Source organism: Chanodichthys erythropterus, chromosome 6 (assembly GCF_024489055.1).
Source record: "Chanodichthys erythropterus isolate Z2021 chromosome 6, ASM2448905v1, whole genome shotgun sequence".
NCBI classification, from domain to species: domain Eukaryota; kingdom Metazoa; phylum Chordata; class Actinopteri; order Cypriniformes; family Xenocyprididae; genus Chanodichthys; species Chanodichthys erythropterus.
This window is the reverse complement of record NC_090226.1, coordinates 29,730,587-29,755,500: the sequence shown is the minus strand read 5'-3', so window position 1 is coordinate 29,755,500 and position 24,914 is coordinate 29,730,587. Positions and strand designations below refer to the sequence as shown.

Genomic DNA, 24,914 nt, shown 5'->3' with positions numbered 1-24,914 from the left:
AAATGTATGTAAATATTAAATTAAATTAATGTAGACAAATTGTAAATGCTGTGTAAATATATGTCAATTCTCATTCTGTGTCACCTCTGTATTACAAAGATGGATTTTGTTGATAATGATTTCATTTGTTTGGAAACAGCCATAATGTATAGGCTACTATGCTAGTATTCATTTTTATTTCTTCAGGTCTTAAAAAACCTTAAATTTGATTTTAAAAATGTGCAGCAACCCTGAAAGAGAAAAACGAAATAAACAAAGTAAAAATGATTTAGACTGATAAAAAGCCCTAATATATATACAGTATATATATATATATATATATATATATATATATATATATAATATAGATAGATAGATATATAACGGTATTATTAGTCTTTTTAGTAAACTAAAAAAATTACTAGCCAATGCTGGTTATTTTGCCAGGGTGTACATATCACTAGCGTGAGCATTATGCATTATGTTTCCTTTAACACTTTCTGAAATGCATCCTGTAGATTTCTTCCCAAACTAGTGCAGAAAACAACTGAGTCTGGGCCTGTACGTGACTGTTATTTCCAGCGCTTTCCTGCAGTGATGGAGTCTACGTTGTTGCCAGGGGCGATGAGCGCGATGATGAAATTTGGGCTTGTCGTCTGTGTTTCTCTTATCGGCGATGCAGCCCGAATTTAAAACTCCAGAGGGGAGGGAGGTCAGGTAAGCTGTTGGATTGTGGGATACAGTGCTTAGGTGGTCAGCATTCCATTTAATCATGGCCGAACCCTCTGTCCAGCCGGCTCGATGATAAACGCGCAGAACGGCTGCTACGAGAGCGAGAAAAAGGCTCTCACTGAGGCCTTTGTCCGCCTGCGCCGATAAGAGAAGCACAAAGTAAATTAACACATGTGATGGGGGGCACAGAAGCCAACACACACCGCTGTGGGTATCAGAGATAAGATGTGGCATTGATGAATTGAATTTTATTTCCCATCAGCCCTTGCAGGCGGTGCAATAGAAAGTGCATTCCAAAATATTACCTGATGCAAAGATAGCCAAAAAGAGAAGCGCGTGTAATGGGAAAGAACCACACAAACGACGGGAATGAGCATTGGTTTCCTCAAGCATGGGCATGTCTACTGTTACAGTGCTTTCACTGTCAGCGTTTCTTTTCATTTCCTTTTTTTTATTGAAAATTGACCTGACAAAGCAGCTATGGTACTTTTCCCCCCTCTCTTTGTGGGGTTTGCAGGCCTGCAATAACCAAAAACTCACTGCTAAATGTCTAAAGCGTTATCAGTGCCGACACAGAATATGCAGACACAGGAACTTCGAATAGTTTTAATGAATAGTCCGAAAGTAAAAAGTCTTAACAAACTAAATTACAACAAGACATTTTAGCTGAGATAACACATATTCTCATAACAGTGGCCTGCTAACCTTTTGAAAGCAGCATCTGGGTGTCTTCTGTGGCGAGGTTGTGCCGTGAAAAATCATCGTTATGGTGCTGACACCTCCTAATGTCTAAATACCAGCTGCTGCACTAGGGGAAACACAAATATAATGGAACAACGTGCCCCAACAGGGAATGTGTCATCTCGGATTTTGTATTAATTCGTAAATATTTTACAACACGTTGTTTTGTGTTCGCTTCAGCCTCTTGGGCGAATCACGAGGTCGCCACGTTTGTGTAACATGCGTTCTGCTGGGCTGATGGCCTGATCTTGTATTTGCAAAACACATCATTTTTGCTGGCTGCATGCAAAAATAAACAGTGTGTTCACTGTAGTCCAAATCAAAAACAAATGCCTCCTATAGGAGCCAGTTTTGGTCAAAAAGACTCATGAGTAATTAGTTTCAAATTGTAGTCAAATATGTACATTAACAAAAGAATTTTGTTGTAATTAGTGGTAATTAAAGGGCTAGTTTACCCAAAAATGAAAGTTTTGTCATCATCTACTCACGCTCATGTCATTTCAAATGCGTAAGACTTTCGTTCAAGATATTTTATTGAAATCTGAGTGATTGAAGCGTCAGAGTGGTAGTTGTGTAGCTGTCTATGAAGGGACAAAAAATTTCTTTTAGTTTTAAATATATGTATTTATTTATTTAATTTTAATTTTATTTTATTGTAGCTTTATTTAAATTAACAAAAATATACAACATATATTATGTGTATTTGTTTTTGGGGGTTTTTCAAAGTGGAAAACACTGGATATTTTTGACAAATGCAAATAAACTGATAAAAACGTAAGTAAATATGAAGAAACCAACAAAAAATGGGGTCAGGCCATTTCATTATTTCACTCTGTTGTTCTTCAGGGACCATGTTAATTGTGTCTTCAAACAAGCTCTTAATCTGCACTAGATTCAGGGTCATGTCAGAAACCCAATGATACATATTTAGGGACACAAAAATTGTAAACATTTGGAAATAATCGAGTGTGTATGGGATATAAATCACAATATACACACATCTATACAAATTTAAGGGCTCTAGTTTCACTTGAGCCTGGGAGGCTCTTCCTTGTTTAGCCAGGGTGAGATAACACGTACACGCTAAGCAGTACACTGTTAAATATGAAAAAAGGAATCCATTTCACAGTACACACACACTCAGGGAAAAAACATGGAGCTTAAATATTGTAAGCATTATTCAAGTGGAAAACGATTTTCCACTTCAACAATGTTAATGCACTTTAATGACATATCATAAATTCCCGATGTTGTTCGCTTACACAAGGCCCAAAGTAATGACTTAAAAACAAATTAGCACTGAAACCTTAACACAAACCATATATATTTTCTGACATTAAGTGTGTATATATTACATTTTTGCAGTTTTCCAATTCCACAAAAGCTGGATTTGTGCCATAGATTAGTTATTTTCCACAGTAATGCATTATGATGTGCACTTTCCGTCTCTGTCGCTGAACAGCATCCTATAAAATCTTTTTAGATAACAGATTCATGCCATGCCATTTTTTTCAATCTTTGTATTTTTATTGCCCTTCCAAGAAAAGGGGCACATCCAATTCCTGACATAATGTTATATTTTCCTCTCTGCCTCCTCCGACAGTGAAAAACGCATCCATTCTTTAAAAGCCATGTGAAACCTGGAGGGCAAATAGATGTTGTCCCAGTTCTTTGCTTTGCTAGATACCATTTTTGATAATCTTGCCGTAGATCCCGTCCCCTCCTGCCTTTCTTTGCTCAAAAACAGTGTTTCCCGTATTTTATGAAGAGATGTAATACCCGTGAAATGGGAAATAAAAGGCACATGACACTTTTACAGATCTCAGTGCGTCTCTGTTGCTCTTTCATTTTCTGGGAAGAAGGATGAGAAGAAAATTTCTATCGGTTTCTCCCTCTCTCTCTCTCTCTCTCTCTCTCTCTCTCTGCGACACCATGTGGCCTTGATGCATGGTTTAAAAAAAAGCTCTGGTGCTGTACGGAAAATTGAAGAATGGTTCATTAGAAGGTCAAATCACTTTACAGGCAGTCATGATTCTGTGAACTTGTACTGTATAATCTATACATCAGATCCTCCTCTGACCCCTGTGTGGTGATCTTGAAGATGGTTTGGTTAATTACAGTATGAGAGACTTGCGCTTTTGATGAAGAATAGCGACCAATCTAACAACCCTGTTATTTATAGATTGTTATTTAGATTATTGTGAGGGGGAAAACGATTAAACAAATATTATTTTCTCTAATGTATGTGATTATAATTTTATCGATAACTACGGATTAATATTTGGGATCAAAAAAAGATAGCCCCTACTGAATGACAGCTTAATTTAGGCTAAATTTGCAACCCTGTTACTGTTTTGTTTCGTTTTGTTTCGTTTCATTTCGTTTCACATTTTGGTTACAAGATTATAAAACCCTTCAACCCTGTTAACCATTCTGGCATAGTATATTTTTTTTTTCACCACATTGTAACCATGTAACATCATAAACATGATTTACTCTCAATTTGGAAACACAAAGTCAGTGTATGATGTCTGATGCTGATTGTAAATAGTAATGTAAATTTTAGTATACATCACATCTGATAATGCACCACACTGAGTCAAATGTCCCACACTGTTAGACATTTCAAGGGGTTGCCAGTAAGTTACTGTAATTAAGATTTACAGTACTAAAACCGTATTTCAGTTTTACAGTAACTGCATGGTAGTGTAATTATGTAATACGGTGCAATTACTGTAAAAAATCCAGGTAATCAGTACACTGCTGTAATTATTTGTCCTAAATATAGATTTCATAATTTTTATATAGATTTACGTAATTTATATAGAATTACGTAAGTACTACTGAGATACAATTCAAACAGACAAAATTATTGCAAAATATCTTTTTTTTTTTTTTTTTTTAACATTGCATATATATCACAAAATAAACAGCCTGCCAATGCTGGAAAGGATGTGTTAAAAATGAAGATTTTTACTCATTAATGGGAGAGGTTTTTTGTGTTAATTTTAACTCATTAATCTGTTAGTGTTTGTAACAAAGTAAATTTGTCAAAAAGGTTAGCATAAAGATGTGTAAACGTGTTAAATTAACACATTATGTGTTGTCCTTCACTACACGCATTGTCAAAAAAACATAAAATGATGTAAAGTCAATGGTTGTTTAGCTTATTGTCAAAAAACATAATTAAATATCAAAAATTACATTCATAAAACTGCAAAATATAAATACATTAAGCAGTCAAAAATAAAATTAAATGTCCAACACAGGACAAAACAGTTCTTTTCTCAGTCTCATTAGGTAACATGACACATAACCCCACTTTCAAAATCATTTCACTATTTCCAAAATTTGATTAATGTACACTGGTGACCAAACGTATTTAAGTGTCTTAATGTTTTTGAAAGAAGACTGTTCAAGAAACATTTCTTATTATTATCAATGTTCTCCTCTAAATTCATTAAAAAAAAAAGACAACACACTCTTTTTTTGTCCACCTTTGGAAATAAATGAACTTCTCCAAAGACTGGTTCCAGATCAGAACTTGACTGACAACATTAGAATGTTCCCTGGTCTGTATGCGTGTCCACGAACACAAATGTACTCAGTCCTTCAGAGGAGATCCCGGCATCAGTAAGTTATACTGTCTGGGATTTGTCGTGTCGCACCGGAGCATTCAGTGCAAACAGTCATTGTAATGGGTTCTGTCTTTTGTTGGATCTGAAGAAAAAGATGGTTTGGTTAATTACAGTATGAGAGACTTGCGCTTTTGATGAAGAATAGCGACCAATCTAACAACACTGTTACCCAGATTATTGTGAGGGGGAAAACGATTAAACAAATATAGTTTTCTCTAAAGTATGTGATTATAAGTTTATAGATAACTACGGATTAATATTTGGGATCAAAAAAAGATAGCCCCTACTGAATGACAGCTTAATTTAGGCTAAATTTGCAATCCTGTTTTGTTTTGTTTTGTTTTGTTGTTTAATATGACCCACATTTTGGTTACAAGATTACAAAAACCCTCAACCCTGTTACCCAGTCTGGCATAGTATTTTTTTTTTCACCACATTGTAACCATTTAACATCATAAACATGATTTACTCTTAAGTTGGAAGCACAAAGTACAGTGTATGATGTCTGATGCTGATTGTAAATAGTAATGTAAATTTTAGTATACATCGCATCTGATAATGCACCACACTGAGTCAAATGTCCCACTCTGTTAAACAGCTCTATTTTTGTGTGATTTTTGTTGCATACTAGGTGTGCTAGTCGTGTTAATTAGCATTGTGCTGTTTAATACAATCATTAATACACTGATCTATAGATACAAATATCCACATACACACACTCATGGTTTGGTTTATTCTCATTTCACACATACTGCATATTGCATATTGGGTCCTGCTCTATAAAGCAATGGGTTTTCCCTCTTGTCTGTCCTTGTGAATGTCAGTGTGATGTGCGTGTGTGCGCACCTCCAACCGTGGGACCTGGAGAGATGTCAATATGGGATAAATTCAATTTGGCAAAGTGTGGTGTGCACAGTGCATTCTTTAGAGACAAAGCCCAGAGAGGAATAACAGGCCTCGTCTGAGGTAAAACTCCCAGGTTGGCTCTTTGGGATTCAAAGGAAACTTGGCACTATTACCATTTATATTACAGGTATTAGAGGCTGTCTAAGGGTGCTTGCACCCTGCCCTTTCCCATCCTGAACTTGACAATAAACTCCACAAGACTGTTTCAGATTGTCTGCACGCTGTGGGTGGCAAGATTGTTTCTGATTCAGAAAAGATAGTTTTTTTCCCCCCCCTTAACAGTTTCGGTTCAAAGAGTGCGCAGCTACAAACCTTAAACGATATTAAAATTGAAATAGCAATTGAGGATCAGTTAAAAAACATGATGGAAAATATTGAAGGTCCAATTCATCTGGATTGGATTTGCTCAAGAAAGCCACATCTAACAGCATAAAATTAACATACAGTTTTTTTTTTTGTTTTTTTTTGATTGCGAAATGACAGTGAGCACAACTGGAGCTACATGTGCAAAACTCTAACTACAGTCTGCACTACCAACGGTCACCTGAGCTAGACAGTTAACACATGGCTCAAAACAGGCTCAGTGCAGCCAAACACTATGCACAACCCTCACTGAGATAACACACACTGTCACTCAGAACACACTGAGAGTAAAAACACTAGCATCAAACTCCAACACAGAAAATACAAACTTTTCATCTTTACAGTTTGAACAATTTCAGTGACCTCATACAAAGTAATATTTTCTTCAAAGAAAAGAATGACATTCTTTCACATGATTTATTTAAATTTTTAGAACATAACAGTTCTTTAAGGTAAATGAAAATGAGCAGTTTGCTTCAATAGTCTGTAGTAATTTATGGAATTACAGTAATGAGAAAAAAAGGTAGAAACTAAAAGTACATACTGTAATTCGAACAAATAATCGAGGGGCTAATCCTGCAAAATTGCAATCAGCAGTGATTGAAAGGCACAAGGTTGAAATCTATTCTGTTTTGAATGTGTGGTTCACAGTTTTGACAGCAGTGTGTTAGCATTTGAACAAAGTGCTGTAAATCCAGTGTTGTGCAGGTTGTGGTTAAAGTCATGGGATAAGTGTGTAGAGTTTTGAAAACTGTGTTCAAGCAATGAGAAACGAACCAGGGTTTGGTCCACATGAACTGCTGCTGTGCAGACTGTAGTTAGAGTTTTGCACATGTGACTCTAGTTGTGCCCACTGTCGTTTAGCAATCGAAAAAAACTGTAATTATGTCAGATATCACTTAAGCAAAACATGGTCAGGTCAAAGTGTCTGAATAATTTTTGGGTATAATATGCCACAGTTTACTTTATTTTGTTATCCTCACATTCATAAATGAAGTATAGTGTCTTGCACCCACTAGTAAAAAAAAATATAAAAAATTGTCCGAATAATTTTTGGTTTGACTGTATACATTTTTTGATCCCCATTTCTTGTATGTTTTCTCCTTTTTTATATTTATTATTATATTTCATGTAATATTTTATTTAATTATATTTTATGTAATGTTTATTGCTAATAAAAATCACAGAAATCATGGTCAAAACTCTATTTGTCCTGAATTCTGTAAAAGAAGGTGCAAAAAATGAATAGTTTGACAAACATTTTCTAATGGTTAAATCAACCCCTTTCCCTAACTAGTTTCAGGCACTCTTTTGATCTTTTTTTCTGTAAAAGTACTCAGTAAGAGCTGTGGAGCGGGCATTCGGTCAGCAAGAGCAAGGACTGATGGGAAATCTTTAGGCTCAGCTCCCTGCGGACCGCAGCGCTCGTTTATCTCCTTTGCTTTCTCACGGTGACGGCCGTTGTTTTAAAGGGATAAAGTGCCGAAATCGATATATGTGTCCCGTCACTCAAATTCAACACTGAGAGGAATGGATCAGCTAGGGAAGGTCTCTGTGTGTGTGGGTGTGTGTGTGTGTGTGTGTATGCGTGCGTGCGTGCGTGCGTGCGTGCATGCATGCATGCGTGTGTGTGTATGTCTAAGTGTGTGTATATGCTACCGCAAGAGCATATGGAATATTTATTATGATGATCCATTAACTTGTCATCTACCAGCTGATATGACTAGTTACACATGCATTAGACTTGAGTTCTTGTTGCATTCTTATTGTCATGATTTCTACTATTAAATATGTAATGAGAAAGATAGGTGTGTTCTCATTTCTCTGAACATCTAACTATACAAACTAGAGAACTGTTCATGACCTTGATTCCATTGTAGCCTGTGGCAAATTGGCAAAAGCGTTTGATTGGCTGCCCCAGTTATTTTAGGTGAGCATTATTATCCTCTGAGGTCACATTTCTGGTTGATCTTGTGCAAAACCAGGGCTTCGTCCAAAATCACAAACTCTCCAGAGTAGATACTTATTTTGAAAAAGTAATTACTTCCCGACCGCAAAAACAGTGTGTTCTATATAGTATGAGTGTGTAGTATGAATGAAATCCAGATGTACTACATTTGCCATACTATCATTGTCATGTAACCTATCAGTGTCAGTTGTGTCACTTCACTGCCATTCGCAAATCCTCTCCCGTAGTGTCATGTCCATCATATGCACACTTCAGAATCTCGACAGAAGTAGTAGGTCATCTGTAGGCCTAATCTTTTATGAGTTCTGTAAATTCGGACATACTTCTTTTGTCACATACTGTTTTTTCACCTATATATAGTAGGGAAGTATGCGATTTTGTAACGCATTTAACAAAAACTGTTTCTAATCTTGATTTCATTGCTATCTGAGGCACTTTAGCCTTGTCTTCTTCTGAGGTTGCATCATTCAGATGGTCTTTGTTTTTTAAACTGTCCCAGACTTGACATAATTTACATCCGAGACTGTGCGGGAGTTGATAGTGCAAGGGTCCGTGAGACAAATAGACAAGAGCTTATACACTCATCCAGAACATGTTGCATGTAGACTCGCTCTGCCACCTGCATTGTAATGTGGCCCAGTCCCAAAGAGGAAGTGCCAGTTTGTCAATACTTCATTTGCTCCTTGATTTTGAAAACTTGAGCCAGTCGCCTTTGTGCAAACACAATGTCCAATTCAGGGAAGGTTTAGAGCTCATAAAGACGGGTAATTCTCTGTGTTATTTATTATTTCTGGTATTCATTTATTATTTCTAATTCAAACCCCCTTATTGACCTTGATGGATGGCTGAGCTGCAAACAAACACTGGGGACACAGATTGAGTCTTTTATAAAAACAAAAGCTAAATTAATTCAGCGGCCATGGCTAATTGGCTCCTGTTTGAATTGAGAGGCAGGTCAATATGTTTGCCCAGGAAGACAAAGAGAGAGAAACCCTGGCAATCTCCAACGTTCGCTTCTCTGTAAGCCAAAACGAGACGCTCCTGATTGGTTTATAATTAGCAGGTCAAAGGGCATTTCCTCCTCACGCTTTGAAGTTCTGAAGAGCCGGTGGTATTTCTGCAGGACTTGTAGCAACAGGGAGCCCTTTGAGAAGCCATCAGCCAAAGGGAAGCGTAGTCCTAGACACTAACCTTGACCCTAACAGGAATGTAAGCAGAAAGGACGATAAGACCTCGTGTGGTTAGGAGAAAGGGGTAGTTGTAGTCATTTTGGGAGATTTGAAGCAATTCCCACATTGAAGAACAGCAGGGCTTCTGCATTCAAAGGCCCTTCAATGGCAGATAGGCTTGTTTAGGTGTTGTCCATTGCCGGCTTGGTTCTCAGCAGGATTACCTTGCATGTTTTTCAGAAACAAAGGAACATAAGAAGCCAAGTTGGGCCTCCCCCGAGGCGCTGATGCCTGTTTTTTCCCTTTCGTCCTCTATGTGGTGTGAGGAGAATTACAGTCTCTCCTCAGGAGAAGATCCTAGATGAATCCATTTGTTTACCTCAGGCTCTTTTGGCTTTGTGAAAGATGATTCTGTGGAAACCCCCTCAGAGTTGTTACAAGGACAGCTTCAGAGGTTTGATTGACCTTGCAGCCATATTTTCTTGTTTATAAAGTCATATTCTCATAACCATTCTTTTAACGATTTATTGAGGCCATTTTTTTACCTTTTCTGTGCAAGAACTGCCCACTCAGTCAGGAAAATGTCATGTAAATGAGACCAACCACCATTAGCTTTGTTGTTATTGGAAGTTTGGGGGCAGGTAAGTCTCAGGGCAAAAAATCATTCAAATAATGGCTCAGCAATCTCTCTGGAAGGTTAAGTTTCCCTGCCCGTGACTTCAGGACCTGTTATGTGTCTCAGAATTGAAGCACTGATATGGGCAGGTCTGCTCTGTAGAACAAAGCGAACAGGATGACAAGGTAAAGGAAGAAAGCTGATTGTAGATCAAGGCCCATCTCTCTGTAGAGCAGGGGAACTAATTTGGATCTTAGTCAGTGAATTCCCAATCATATTGTTCTTCAAAGCCACCTCAGGAACAGCATCTCTTAGAGAATTCTGCCGCCATTAGCGGCTGCAGATCATTCAAAGTGACTTACAGTAACAAATTTCAGGGACGGTCCCCCTGGAGCAGCCTGTGGTTAAGTGTCTTGCTAAAGGGCACAATCATTATAAAGCTGGATTGTGATCACAGTAACTGTCCAATTCCACCTCTTACCTTGGATTGAACCTGTATCCTTTGTATTAGCAGCCCAAGGCCTAAGCGACTCGGCTACATTCACCCGTGAATGCAATATTGTTCCTCACAGACCTCATTTTTCCCCAGTTGTAGCTATTTTTAGTGGGAGCTTTTGAAGATTATTCCATGTTAGAGAGACATTCGACCACGCCGGAGGAGTATATACTGTACGACGCTGAAACATCTGTTATAGAGTGCATAATCAGCAAAGCATCACTATTCACATATGTTCAAAATCATACACCTAGAGAAAAAAAAACTTGAAAATGAAAAATGTTTCTAAATAATTGCAGATGATTAAACACTCTTAAATTGTCAGTTGGGATTGACACATGAATTGGTTGAATTGCCTTAAATGGTTCAGACAGCTAACACACCAATTTGTGAACATTTGTGGTCTTGACCTTCTCAACTGTTTCCAAAATTTAAAATAACTTAATTTGTTAAATTGTTATTCAGTTATTATAGTAATTACCTCAAATTACCTTCCTTTCTTAGAAATCATTTCATTTCTCAGAAATCAAGTAAACATGTCATTCTATTTTCACAATTTTACACCAAATTTTAGTGTTGTATGTGTATGTTTATCAAGTATTCTAGAGCTCAAATATTCAATATCCTTTATGCAAGTTGCTGTAAGAAAATAGATCAAATAAATAAATAAATAATAAATACAGTTCAAAACAATGTTTGGTCCCAAGTTGGTTGCTAGTACCTTCTTAAATGGAGATGTGCTTTGAAATCCTCTCAGCTGCCTGATTTTCTTGACTCTTCTCAAAACACAGACTATTTTGTAAAAAAATGTATATCTTTCCTGTACATTAGCATGTTCATATCCATCTGTTTTATGTGTGTTTGCACATTTGGCTAACAACGAGTGTATGTAATTGATATGTGTAACCAGAGCAGAGGATTTCACAAGTCGTGTCTGACCTGTGTGCTAATGAAACTCTGCTGAGATCTGCTTATACACACACAGACACACACTTACCTAAGTACATACAAGACACAGATACCTGTGAGTGACCTGTATGTTAACGATCTCAGAGTAGACATTCTCCCCTTTCTCTTTCTCTCTCTCTTTCTCTCTCTCTCTCTCTCTCTCTCTCTCTCATTACATATTTGCTTTGGCTTCCTTGGGCTGTCATAGGTAAAAGCCTATGTGTGTTTATGTTTACACAGAAATGTCGATATTATTGTTCTTTGCTCCAGGTTTGTGAGCTGTTTGCATACAAGCTCTTTTTCCCCTTTATTTCCAATTGAAACAAGAAATGTGGCTTGGATATAATGAAACCATTAACTATTAACCATGACTTTCTGATTGGTACTGTACAACCAAATACATACAAGCAACTAACAAGAAGAAAATCATGTACGTAGCCAGTAGGAGGAGGGGCATTTATTTATTTATTAGAGCACTGTAAAAATCTGTAAATTTAAGGTCATGTTCACACAACAGCAGAATACAGTTGTCAGTCCTGTATTTGAGTCCTTAATACGGTTACGTTCACACGCAGTACGGTTATTTACGGGTGTGACAAACGCATTCTATAACCGAACTCACGCCTGTAAATTTTCAGGACTCACAACTGCATTCTTGGAATATTCGCAGTGTGTGAACAGTACAGGATTGGACAACTAGTTGTCTGTCACGTCATACAGTGCGAGAGAGAGGTGTTTTGTGTGTGGTTTCACTTTCAGTAACTTACAGCGACAGAGATACGAGCTGTGTATCATCTTAAGGTGTTAGATCCAGTCACTGTTCTACTGGAGTGGCTCATGTCAGTTTTGTGTTTCTTTTCAAATGCCATGTATGAGCGAGATGACGCAAACGACGTGGCGCGTGTGCAGCAGTTAAAGACTCAGGTTGGCGTTTGTTTACATGCTGCTGTTGGTTAATGAAGTTTTGATGGATGAACTTGCTGTTCAGTTAGTCTCTTGTCATGTGAAAGGTGATAATACTTTTCGGTTTATAGACATCGCCATCTTTTATATTACGTTATCACCAATGTTCCCTCTTATTTTATTTCTCGCTGAGCTAAACTTTTCTCTGTTGAGCGCACATTTTGGCCACCTGAGCAAAAACATATTTAATATCAGACCTGTACAATGAACATAAACACACACACACACAAAAATGGTTTTATCATGCAACTGTAACATTTAACTTTAATGTGCTGCTTCTATTTTATTTGACCCTTGATGTAACTTAGTGATTTATTAAATAATATGTTTGAAAACAAGCAGTTCAGTCACTAAATTAATTACATTTAAGGTTACTTGAGATTTTTTCACATTGCTGTATTAACTGTACCAGTCTTTACCAAGAAATACTGTTAAAAAATAATTTCTGTCCTCCTGCAGGACAGTTCAATTCTTTATAATAATATAATATGAGCAGTGACAATGATGGTTTGGGACAACCATAATGTGTTTTTGTACAGTCAATTATTAGCAACAGACAGTGTTAAACCATCAAAATTACATGTTTATTGCTTGTGAATTTCCCAAATTTTATATACCAGGAGGTTAAGATTTTTCGTGGCAAGGAGCCCTAAACAATCCCCTTGTGAGATCAATTTTTATAGGCTTACATTATAATATAATAAAATAGAATATTTAAGTATTTAAACTGATATACAGTATTATATCAGTTTAAATGCTTCCATTTGTTTTAATATATTATATAGTGAAAACAAACTGAAGCATTTAAACAGATCTGATAGCTAAATAGTTTTAAGAAAACTGAACATGTTAACTCTTTTATAGTTATCTAAAGATCCCCGAAACCCATACACCACCACCACACACAATAATCTATTTAAACTGAGGTATATCACTGATGTATTTTGAGTTTGCAAGCTACACCTGTGGTGGTGGTGTGTGATTGTAAATGTCTCAAGAGTTTTGTTAGCATTCTGTGCCCATCATCCGTTATTTCCACCACTTTTCATTAAAACATGACATTTTATTTCACATTTCTTTTCGTTTTGCGTTGCCTCTCGTATTGATGTATTTAGTCCGCAAACATTACAGTATTCTTACCGTGACTGATTTTGGCTCAGGGCCAGCCAGCTCACATGCGCTCAATCGATCTCTTTCTATGGAATCTGTAAACCGCATTCACTGGTTCCAACTCTATAGCGACAATAACTCTATAGCAGTTGTCCAGAGCACTGCAATTATTTCTCATTTAAACTACTACAATCATTTTCATGTCTGTTCTCTGCGCGGCAATTATTTTTTCCGCGCGACCGCGGCTTCAGAAGTGCTTGAACGAGACATTTCAAGACTCACATCTGTAAGTAAATGCAGTTGTCAATCCCAATGTGTGAACGTGGCCTAAGTGTGCATATCTGATTATAAGGAATTTAATCAACTGTTAGGAGTAGAAGAGCATATTAAGTATATGGTTTCAGTGTTTACTGACATCGACTAAAAGCCATATAAAATCAACTAAAAAATATAATACTTAAAAGCAACAACAATAAAATTTATTTTTGAGCTGTAAACTTGCTTTTGCAATATTAGGAACCTTGGTGTTATGTACCAGATGCAGCCACAATTATAGCATGTTGTTTATGGTTGCAGGACATTGCTATGTTGGTGGTCAGTTGGTCAGTTGAAAATCAATTATATTTGTAATACCAGAACCCAAGTATCAACAATAATGATAAATAATTGCCTTAGTAATCACTACTAATGATTGTGTAGAACTGTTTAACTGCATAAAGCAGCTGGTGGGTTATCCATCATATTGCGCTTTTATTGTATTTATTCATCTATTTTACAAGGCTTTAGCACGATACTCTATTATTGTAAATTCTGCTCCATTGCATTTTGATTGAACGATGCCCTTTAGTGTCTTTGTGTGTGTGTGTGTGTGTGTGTGTGTGTGTGTGTGTGTGTGTGTGTGTGTATACTACTGTTTGTGTTTATGTTGTGTTATAAAGGTGACCTGACACAAAGTTCACCTCTCTCTCTACGGCTATAATTTTCTCTCTTTCATGAATCAGAATAAATTATTGACATTTCTGTAATGAAGCCGCTGGTGGTTTAGTGTTTAGCATAGTCTATCACCCTCCCTCCCCCACCCCCCACACACACACATGATTCTCTTGACTCATGAATATTAGCTTTCATAGACTTAAACAGTGCACTGAGTACAGTGCAAAGACCATGGATATGTTCAGAATGCCGTAGTATCATACTACTCATTAGGGCTGGGCGATATGGCCAAAAAATACTGTATTTTTTGCCTGAATGGCGATATACGTATATATCTCAGTATCTTGCTTTGATTTTTCCCAATTACAATAGTCACTGTACAGTTAGCCTACTGCTATCACAAAAATACACTTTTTTATAGGTTTAAATTTCTACATATGGCATATTTAATTTTAACAAATTATTTATTTTAGTCAAAATTATTGTGCTCCATCTGTTTGACGCGCATGCGTGCGACGGCACTCGTTCACTGAAGTGTGTTTAGCAGAAATTAACTCGCTTACATAAGGCTCATCCACTCCTAACAGCAAAATGGAAATATTTGCATGACTTTTTAACATTTACAGATGGAGAATATATCTGTGAAATGTAAGTTATGCACTGAGGAAAACACCATAAATGCATTAAACAGCGCAAGTATCTGTCAGAACATCTGACGAGGTAAACCGCTTTAATCTATACGTGTTAACGATATCTTACGAGTTATTTTAAAGTCCTTAATATTAAGCATGTCTCATATTTAGGACAAATTGCATTTTGCATTTTATCCGCAGCTGAACTCTGTCCTCTGCTATTTTTCAGATGTGCTCCAAACTGTATATGGATATGAACGGTATTGCATTCCATATCGTATATAAAAATATACAAACTCGATATACCGGCCAGCCCTACTTCTCATACACTGTTTTGCTTTATGTATATTGTGCACAGTATGCAAATTATCTTTATGCATGTAATACCTGAATGACTTACTACTGTACATTTACACTATTATTTATTATTTTTTCCCCTACAGTCAGGGTTATTATAGTAAAACTATGTAACAAGATTCAAATAAAATTAAGGAAGAAGACAGGGTCGGCTTTGACTGAGACTTGTGTTTTTTATTTCCATAAAAACAATAATCAAAAACAGAACATAAATCCGCGCTAAGTGCACTGTCAACGTCCCGCTCTCCAGAGCTCTCACTGCACAGTCCAGCACCACGAGTCTGCAAAAAGGGCTCTAATGCCAGATACCACCGGGTGATCCATGGTCCGAACGGAGGGTGAATTCCCGTCCCAGTAGATAATATCGGAGGGTGAGGATGGCCCATCTGATAGCCAAACACTCAATGGTGTTCGAACATTTGATGGTGCTGTACTTAGCCTCTCTCTTAAAGAGCTTGCGACTAATGTTCAGCACCGGCCGCTCCTCTCCCTCTATCTCCTGGGACAGGACCGTTCCCAGCCCCCTGTCCGACGTGTCAGTCTGTAACAAGAAGGGGAGAGAAAAGTCAGGAGAATGTAATAGCGGCCCGCCACACAGAGCAGCCTTTACTTGAGTTACTTCGGCTGTCTTTTCTTTGAATAGAGGTGATAAGGGGATCTGCCAATACCCTTTTGTTAAATCCAGTGTCATCAGTTCGTCAATCCTCGGCATTGAATACGCGTCGAATTTCAACAAAGCATTTACTTTGCCATAATCCACACAGAAACAAACAGAGCCGTCTGTTTTAGGTACTAAAACTATCGGGCTCGCCCAATCACTGTTGGACTCTTCTATTACTCCCATCTCGTGCATTGCCTCTAATTCGGACTAAACCACTTTTTTGTGTGTTCAGGTAGTCGATATGGCCGGCTGTGCACCACCACGCCCGGCTCAATCTCAATATGGTGCTGAATGAGATTTGTTCGACCAGGTTGGGGATGAGAACACGTCGGCAAATTCTGCCTGCTACTTGGCTGCATCAGTGATCTGGGAGGGCGAAAGATGATCTCCCCCGAGGCCAGAGCAAGTGATTGTGTTTAAGTCCTCACTTCTGGCCTGAGATCTTCTTCTGCACTGATTATCATCACCAGCATCACTGATTCCGCCTCACTCCATTTTTTTAAGGAGGTTGAGATGGTAAATTTGACGTGCCCCACCCCTATCCGTTCAAACTACCTCATATTTGAGATCCCCAACTCGCTGTGTGACCTCGAAGGGTCCTTGTCACTTCGCAAATAATTTGGAACTCAACATAGGGAATAATACAAGGACTTTATCTCCCGGTGTAAATTCTCTTAGTTTGATGGCCCTGTTGTACAACCGGGTCTGTTTGTCCTGAGCCTGTAAAAAACTCTCCATTGAGAGCTGCCCCAAAGTGTGGAGTTTTGTGCACAGGTCCAGTAGATACTGAATTTCGTTTTGACTTCCCATAGGTCCTTCCTCCAAAGTTTCCTTAAGAACTAAAACCCCTCAAGGCTGACATAAATAAAGTAGCTCGAAGAGGGTAAACCCTGTGGAGGCTTGTGGGACCTTGCGCACAGTGAACAATAGGGGTTCCTACCATTTATCCCAATTTTTGGTGTCTTCGTGAACGAACTTACTAATCATGTTTTTTAAAGTGCGATTAAATCATTCCACCAGCCCATCTGTTTGTGGATGATAGACGCTGGTGCGGTTCAATTTAATGCCCAATAATTCATACAGTTTGCGTAAAGTACGTGACATAAATGTTGTACCTTGGTCAGTGAGGATCTCTTTTGGGATCCCCACTCGGGAGATTAATCGAAACAGAGCGTCTGCTTCCACCAGAACTAATGCAAAGTGATGTCCTCGTGCAGATTGTTCTAATGGCCCAATGAGGTCCATCCCAATTCTTTCGAAGGGGACCTGCATTAAAGGAAGGGGGCGCAAAGGCGCTTTTGGTGCGGCCGACAAGACTCACACCACCTGCGCACGTTCTCATGAATGCCCGGCCAAAAGAATTGGACCATGAGATGATTTTAAGTGCTTGTCCTAGATGTCCAGCCATAGGATTACAATGAGCCGCCTGGAAAAGCATTTCCCGACGGCTTTTTTGTACTAATAACTGGGTTGTATCTTGTTTTGTCTGAGTGTCTTGTTTCAGCCGATACAACCGATCCTTCAAAATAGCAAAATATGGGTAGGAAAGTGGCCGATCAGGTTAGAGAAGTTGACGGTCAATAAAACGGACCTGTTCAAACGCATGGACATCCGCGACCCGGATCTATGGCATCTGTCAATAAAATGCTCCGGGTCCCAGCAGGCCGGCCCAGACCTACTTGCCACTCTAGTGGCAGGAGATGGATCAAGCGACTGACATGAAGAGAGCAGGGAAGAAGAAGCGGCAATGGTCCCAGTAGTGGTCAGCCCCCTCTGGGCATGACCCTAGGCGGTCCGGGAGGTCCAGACCTAGGGAGAGGGACAGGTCGAGGAGAAGAGGTAGGGGAAGAAAACAAAGAGGAAGAGAGAGAGAGAGAGAGAGAGATTGCTGGTAGGTTTTTGCCGACCACTGGGCATACCGCCATCTGGCCCTCCGCCAACTGGATGGCCGAGTCCAGTGACGTCGGGCGGTGGCACTGGACCCAGTCGGCTGCCCAGGCGTAACGAATTGTTCCAGCATCACCCGGTCAATGATCTGCTCGACGTCGCTTCCCTCGGCCAATAGCCATTTGCAGCAGGAGTCCAGGAGCTGTTGAGCCATCACGAAGATGGCTCTTTTCAGATCATCAAAAACCAGGAGATTCTGGACAGGCAGTTGTTGGGCGGCCACTTGCGTCTCTCCCGCAGCAATGGAATGAGGCGAACCGGCCATTGATCCCTTGGCCACCCACCTGCCTCTGCAGTCTTCTCAAATAGGTCCAAGAATGCCTCAGGATCATCCTGAAGCCCCATCTTGTTCAACGGCAGGTGGGTGGGTGTGGCTGGGTGTGCTGATGCTTCTTCCCAAACCTCCCCGTCCATCCAGCTCCGGAACCTCTTGCGGTCCTCTTGTTGTGCCTGGACGATCGCCTGGAAGCAACGCTTCTGGTCACTGCACATGTCCAGCAACGCCTGGTGGTGTTCCTGATGGGGGACCACAAGGGATGAGATGACGTCCGCAAATGGACCAGGTGGCTTATATGGTCTCTTCACACCAATTACTGAAACAAGACACAGGTGTTTGTCATTTGTACTTGACCCACTTACTCACCGCTTGTCTACTGACTCTCTCTCCAGTTACAGACCTCACTGAACCATGCCCCCTTGCCACAAACTAAAACAATACATAATATACTAAACCATATAAAAACATTTTACCTTGTACAATTCCAGTATTCCAACTGTCTTAATCATTTAGAATGAAAAAAAGTTCGTTGTTGGTTTCTGCTCTTCCTTATCTCACTGTAAAGACTGACATGATCCACAGCGTAATGTTAGTCTCGTATGGAGGACACGTCACAGTCTGTCACCTCTTCTCCTGCTTGAATACAAACAGACTACAGACAGCTTCCAATAGCAAGAGGTTAAGATACTCACGCCCTGTTATGTTAATCTCCCTCTCCCTCTGCTGTTTACTTTCATTTGAGAGCGTGTTCTCAGAAATTGCCCAGATATTATGTCATTAATCACTGGCTGTAAGATACAACGCTGCGGATGGAGGCGTTAAGCTCAGGCCCGTAGGCTCGTGAATTCTCTAGCATGCGCGGTACGATCTGTGATCATAAGCTATGAGGGTGTTTGAGACTGAATTAGATCAAAGTTGGCCTCGTGTAAGGATTACAGAGGCGAGAAAAATTCAGGAGGCATAATATTGACAATGCTAACGCGGAGAAACAAGCCAATGTGGTAGGCAACAAGGATTTCTTTCTTGATTTTAAGAGCATTTGACTGGGGGCTATATATGTAATGCTACTGATCTTTTATGTGGAGATTTATTGTTGTTGTTTTCGTTTGAACTGTTGATTAATTTCAGCTAGGCATGTGACTGTATCAAATTTTCATCTTGTGATAATTGCTGAAGCTTTTATCACGGTATACGGTATTATCACAGTATTGAAATAAGTTGCAAAAGAGTGTTGTCATAATATAACAGATTTAATAACTTTTTTCTCATAACAAAAAGAACACTACACTTTTTATGTATTGATTTATTGTATTTTTATGTTCAAAGTAAACAAATGTTTCATTCAAACAAATTAAATTGCAAAAGAATTACAAGAGAACAATAGGTAATACTTTACATTAAGGTCCCATTAGTTAATGCATTAACTAACATTAACAATAAGCAATTGCTACATATGTTACAGAAGTTATTCTTTGTTAATGTTAAAAATAGCTACAACTGATCATTGATATCTCAGGTCCATTAAATAATACAGTTACAACTTTTGATTTTAATAATGTATTATTAAATGTTAAAATTAACATGAACAAAGATTAATAAACAAGCTTTAGAAGTATTTTTCATTGTTAGTTTGTTAACTACTGAATTAACCAATGTTAACTAATGGAGCTTCATTGTAAAATGTTACCGAACAATAACAAAGAATCATATTTTAATCCATATCTAGGGCATTTTAGTCCAGATTAAAATATAAAAATGTTTAAGTTTGAAAATAAATAGACATAATTCTTTATTTAAGAATTTGACGCTGTGATAAACCATTGCGAATACAAAAATCGAAATGGCTGTTTGAAACATTTAGCGTGGTAACTGCTGCGTTTCTGCTGTTCCATCAGCGCCATCTGCTGTCAGAGAGTGAAAGTCACAGAGTGAAAGTGCATTTTCATTTCATTCTCCATCACTCATTCCGCCATGCTTCTCGTGTACGTTGTGCTTGTTTACATCAGTGCGTATGACTCTTTGATGCAGAATACAGAGGGGTTGTGCATGTTAAATGGTTTATGGAAAAAAATTTTTTAAAGGGTTAGTTCACCAAAAATTATGTCATTAATTACTCACCCTCATGTTGTTTCACACTCTTAAGACCTTTGTCCATCTTCAGAACACAAATTAAGTTATTTTTGATGAAATCTGATGACTCAGTGAGGCCTGCATTGACAGCAATTTAATTATACTTTCAGATGCCCAGAAATAAGGTTACCCAGTTGTGCACAACACAACGAAATCGAGCCACAACACAACGGAATAAAGCCACAAAACAGTGCAATAAAGCCACAACACAACAAAATAAAGCCACAACACAACGGAATAAAGCCACAACACAACGAAATATAGCCACAACACAACGGAAATGTTCCCAACCACTAGGGGGCTCTCAGAGCTCGGTATTGTTAGTATTCCTTGCCAATGTTTTGTAGAGTCGGCAGTGATATGAATACCACGATTAGTTTCAACAGTATATAACCACTGTATATTGACATGAAATATTAATTCAAAATCACTTGAGTGCACAATAGCTTCATATTTATACCTGTGAATGATTTGACGGCATACTTTTAACATTTATAAACAGACAGATTCAAATTACAATGCTTGTCAGTCTTACCAACAGGAAGTAACAAGCTTTGGAATTTGAACATGTCTGTTTTTAAATGTTAAACAAAGTCATTGTAATGAATACAAATTATATGTTTTAACCACTTGGTGGAATTGTCAGACGTTCCCTTCATCCGTGGTAGCGAGTCAAGTCATTCACAGGTATAAATATGAAGCTATTGTGCACTCAAGTGATTTTGAATTAATATTTCATGTCGATATACAATATTCACATACTTAAAACTAATCATGGTATTGATATCTATGTAAGACTGTCGACTTTATAGAACATTGGCAAGGAATACTAATATTAACGAGCTCTGAGAGCCCCCATGTGGTAGGGAGCATTTCCGTTGTGTTGTGGCTGGATTTCGTTGTGTTGTGGCTTTATTTCCGTTGTGTTGTGGCTTTATTTTATTGTGTTGTGGCTTGTTTCCGTTGTGTTGTGCCATGTTTCCGTTGTGTTGTGGCTTTATTCCGTTGTGCTGTGGCTTGCTTCCGTTGTATTGTGGCTAGGGCTGGGGGATATATCGCATGTGATTCTCAAGCGCATTTTGTCAGTAAAGCCGGTTCCCTGATTACCGCTAAATCACCATCACCTGCTTTCACATGGAGCGGCATTTAATAGACAGAGCCGTAGTTCACTGATAAGCCACGCAATATCGCGTTCATTATCGAAGGCGATACATCTGCGATATGAACGCGATATTGCGTGCCTTATCAGTGAACTACAGCTCTGTCTATTAAATGCAGCTCCATTTGAAAGCAGGTGATTTAGCGGTAATCAGCGAACCGGCTTTACTGACAAAATGCGCGTGACAATCACATGCGATATATCCCCCAGCCCTAATTGTGGCTTTATTTTGTTGTGTTGTGGCTTGTTTCCGTTGTGTTGTGGCTTTATTCCGTTGTGTTGTGGCTCGATTTCGTTGTGTTGTGAACTTATGTTTGCTTCTTTAATCTCGTTGTGCTGTGCACTACTGGGCCACCGTACAGAAAGGTATTAAAGACATATTTAAAACAGTTCATGTGACTACAGTGGTTCAACCTTAATGTTCTGAAGGTACGAGAATACTTTTTTCAATAAAATCTAGTGATGGGTGATTTCAAAACACTGCTTCATGAAGATTCGAAGCATTACAAGTCTTTTTTTTTTCTTTTTTTTTTACAAATATGATTAATTATTAATTCAGTAGTATCATTACATTTTTGTGGAGTTGCACAATATAAAATTTTACAACGCAAATTAACTTTGTATTACCATGAAAAGGTCAAACCATGTGATATTTTATGGTACTACTACTTATTGATCTTGACACAGAAGTTCTAAGGGGTCCTCTCTATATAATTGTTTTTTCTTATTATTATTATAATATTGTCAACAACAAAACTACTTAACTTTTCAGGATCAGGATCGTATTTTTGACTTCACTGTATGTCTCAAAATATCAAAATAATTTTGAATTCAGAAATTAAAAACATTCTCATCACAGAAGAGCTGTAATCAAGTGATTTCATGTATAAATTTCATTTTTAATACACTGACAGCAGTAGTCACTCATCCCTAATTATCGCCATGACAACAGAATGATGAAATGTCTCTGGTTGGAAGGGAAGTTCTTTTAAAATCTTCGAATTTCCAGTCCTTCTAAATCTTTGTTTTTAGCTGATGTTTATTATTTCCATTGTTTCTAAGTGTCTCTGACGCTCCACAGGACTTGCTGTTTCTCCATTGTTAAATCTACGCCTTTTATTGACGCAGAACTGCCAGCAAGAATATCGTTCATCTTTGTTGTCTTTTTTGGAGCGTTTTTGTGGGAAAAGGTATTAACAATGGAGAATAACAGAAAGCCGCTGCCAATTTAGACAGGCGTTGTAGTCCGTGGAGAGTTGAGCACATTTATTAGTCTGATCTACTGCCAAAGATCCCATCAAAGTGATAAGAGGATGGACAGGGCCTGACGTTTGGACTGGAAAGACGAGGAGGCCGAACGCTCTCGGGAGATTACAGGATGAGACGGATTAGAGGCCATGAGATTATGAGATATTAGCTTTGATAATGGACTATGTGTGTTTTGTTAGTGATAATGTAAGAATTACAATCTGATTGCCTAAAGATCTCAGACTAACAAGATCCTCACATTTCTCTCTCTCTCTCTCTCTTTCACACAGATGCAGATCTTCATGTATAACTCAGATGACTTTGACAGTCTTAACACAGCCATACGGGAGAAGCGAGTAATTGCGGCCATGGCTGTCTTCTTTCAGGTGAGAGCTTGCTCGTTTCAAAAGCGTCTTCATGTTCGGCTGCTGAGCTTTGTCAGTGTTAAGTGCCAGCATTAAAAAGCATTGATTTTGTGAGGAGGTTTTCTCTCGTCCCATTAAGTTCGGTGATAGTGAAGCTTCACACTCACACTGCTCTATTTTCTATATGGAAAAACACACACATATTCGCTCCAGTTCTGTGCTGTGCTTTTGTCAACCCTGCTGCGATAATCACAAAACAGCAATTTAAGGCTCAGTCTTCTACTAGGAATTGTGTATGTGTGGGTTTGTATACTCATCTCTCACATTTTGAGAAATTACACACTTGTCAGTGCTGTAATAATCCAGAGTTCAAAAGACTCTTCAAACAGTCCAAAAAACAATTGGCAGGTGTGTGTGTGTGTGTGTGTGTGTGTGTGTGTGTGTGTGTGCGCGTGTTTTTGTGACATATCAGGCAGTGGTGTAGTCCTAAAAAAATAAGTGGTGTACTTTTACCCCCCCCCCCCCCCCCAAAAAAAACAACAACAAAAAAACATATGTACATATGTTTTATGTTTTTGTTCACTAGTAACATGTTTCATTAAATACAAATAAATACAGTGCATTCTAAAATTGGTTGACATTTTTAATGTTTTACAGTTTGACTTATTTAAACATGTTGCTTTGGAATTATATTCACTGTGAAAAGTGATATATCTGAAATTAAAGTTTCATTTTATTCAAAAGGTATAAAAAAAAGCAAATTATTCAAAATCTAATTTATTAACAGTATAAAAATGTGGTCACAAACAAACAAAAACAGTAGTCAGGCTGAATGGAAATTTAATCCACTCTCTGTCAGTAGGTGGCGCTTATGGAACAGCAGAAATGGAGCTGTTTCCCCGGAAACCTCTTTAAACTCAGTTTTATATTATTTATGCACATGTAAGCTTATCAGTTTGACTGAATTTTCTACTTCATTGTGTCATAAGAAGTCAAACTATATAATTTTCCATTATCATAGCATTTATTATGAATAATAGCAACCTACACATAGCCAATAGAAACAACAGAACATGTCACAGGTGTAATATAAATCTAGTGAAAATATTCCCTTAATAGATTATAAATTCTACAAGTTAGCCAAATTTACCATAAATACTACATATAAATTCTAGTAAGGGTGGGTGATGAATAGTTCCTGAAAGCTTCCTAATAAATGTTGGCGCAAGGTGATGTTTGTCCTCTTTTCAGACTTCTGTTCATTTTGTCCATCAGTCTAGATCGCGTTTGACTTTCTCTATAGCGTTTTAAAGTGTTTCACTCTCAATATATATTCAAATGGATCGCACATTTTATCATCAGTGTCGGGATGGCTCGTGGAAATCTTATCACACTTTTGGAGCGTGATAAGATTCAGAGTTGCCTATGTTTATGATTCCCGCACCACTCATGCATTAAATAAACAAGCTTCAGTTTCGCTGATGGTCTTTTGTACGGGAACTTAGCGCTTATAAAAGCACCGAACGCATGATGTAGGCTATATAATTAATTAAGTCTTATTTATTCACCATATTT

At 38.2% G+C, this 24,914-nt stretch overlaps 1 protein-coding gene across 2 annotated transcripts in view; it reads left to right on the top strand.

Moving 5' to 3' along the window:
- The window catches only part of ptprga (protein tyrosine phosphatase receptor type Ga), a 308,651-nt gene that overhangs the window by 190,547 nt on the left and 93,190 nt on the right, over positions 1-24,914 (top strand). For both annotated transcript variants that reach the window (XM_067388598.1, XM_067388597.1), the window contains exon 5: positions 23,265-23,360. In XM_067388598.1, coding sequence (XP_067244699.1) covers positions 23,265-23,360 — 96 coding nt within the window. The remainder of the gene's footprint in view (positions 1-23,264; positions 23,361-24,914) is intronic.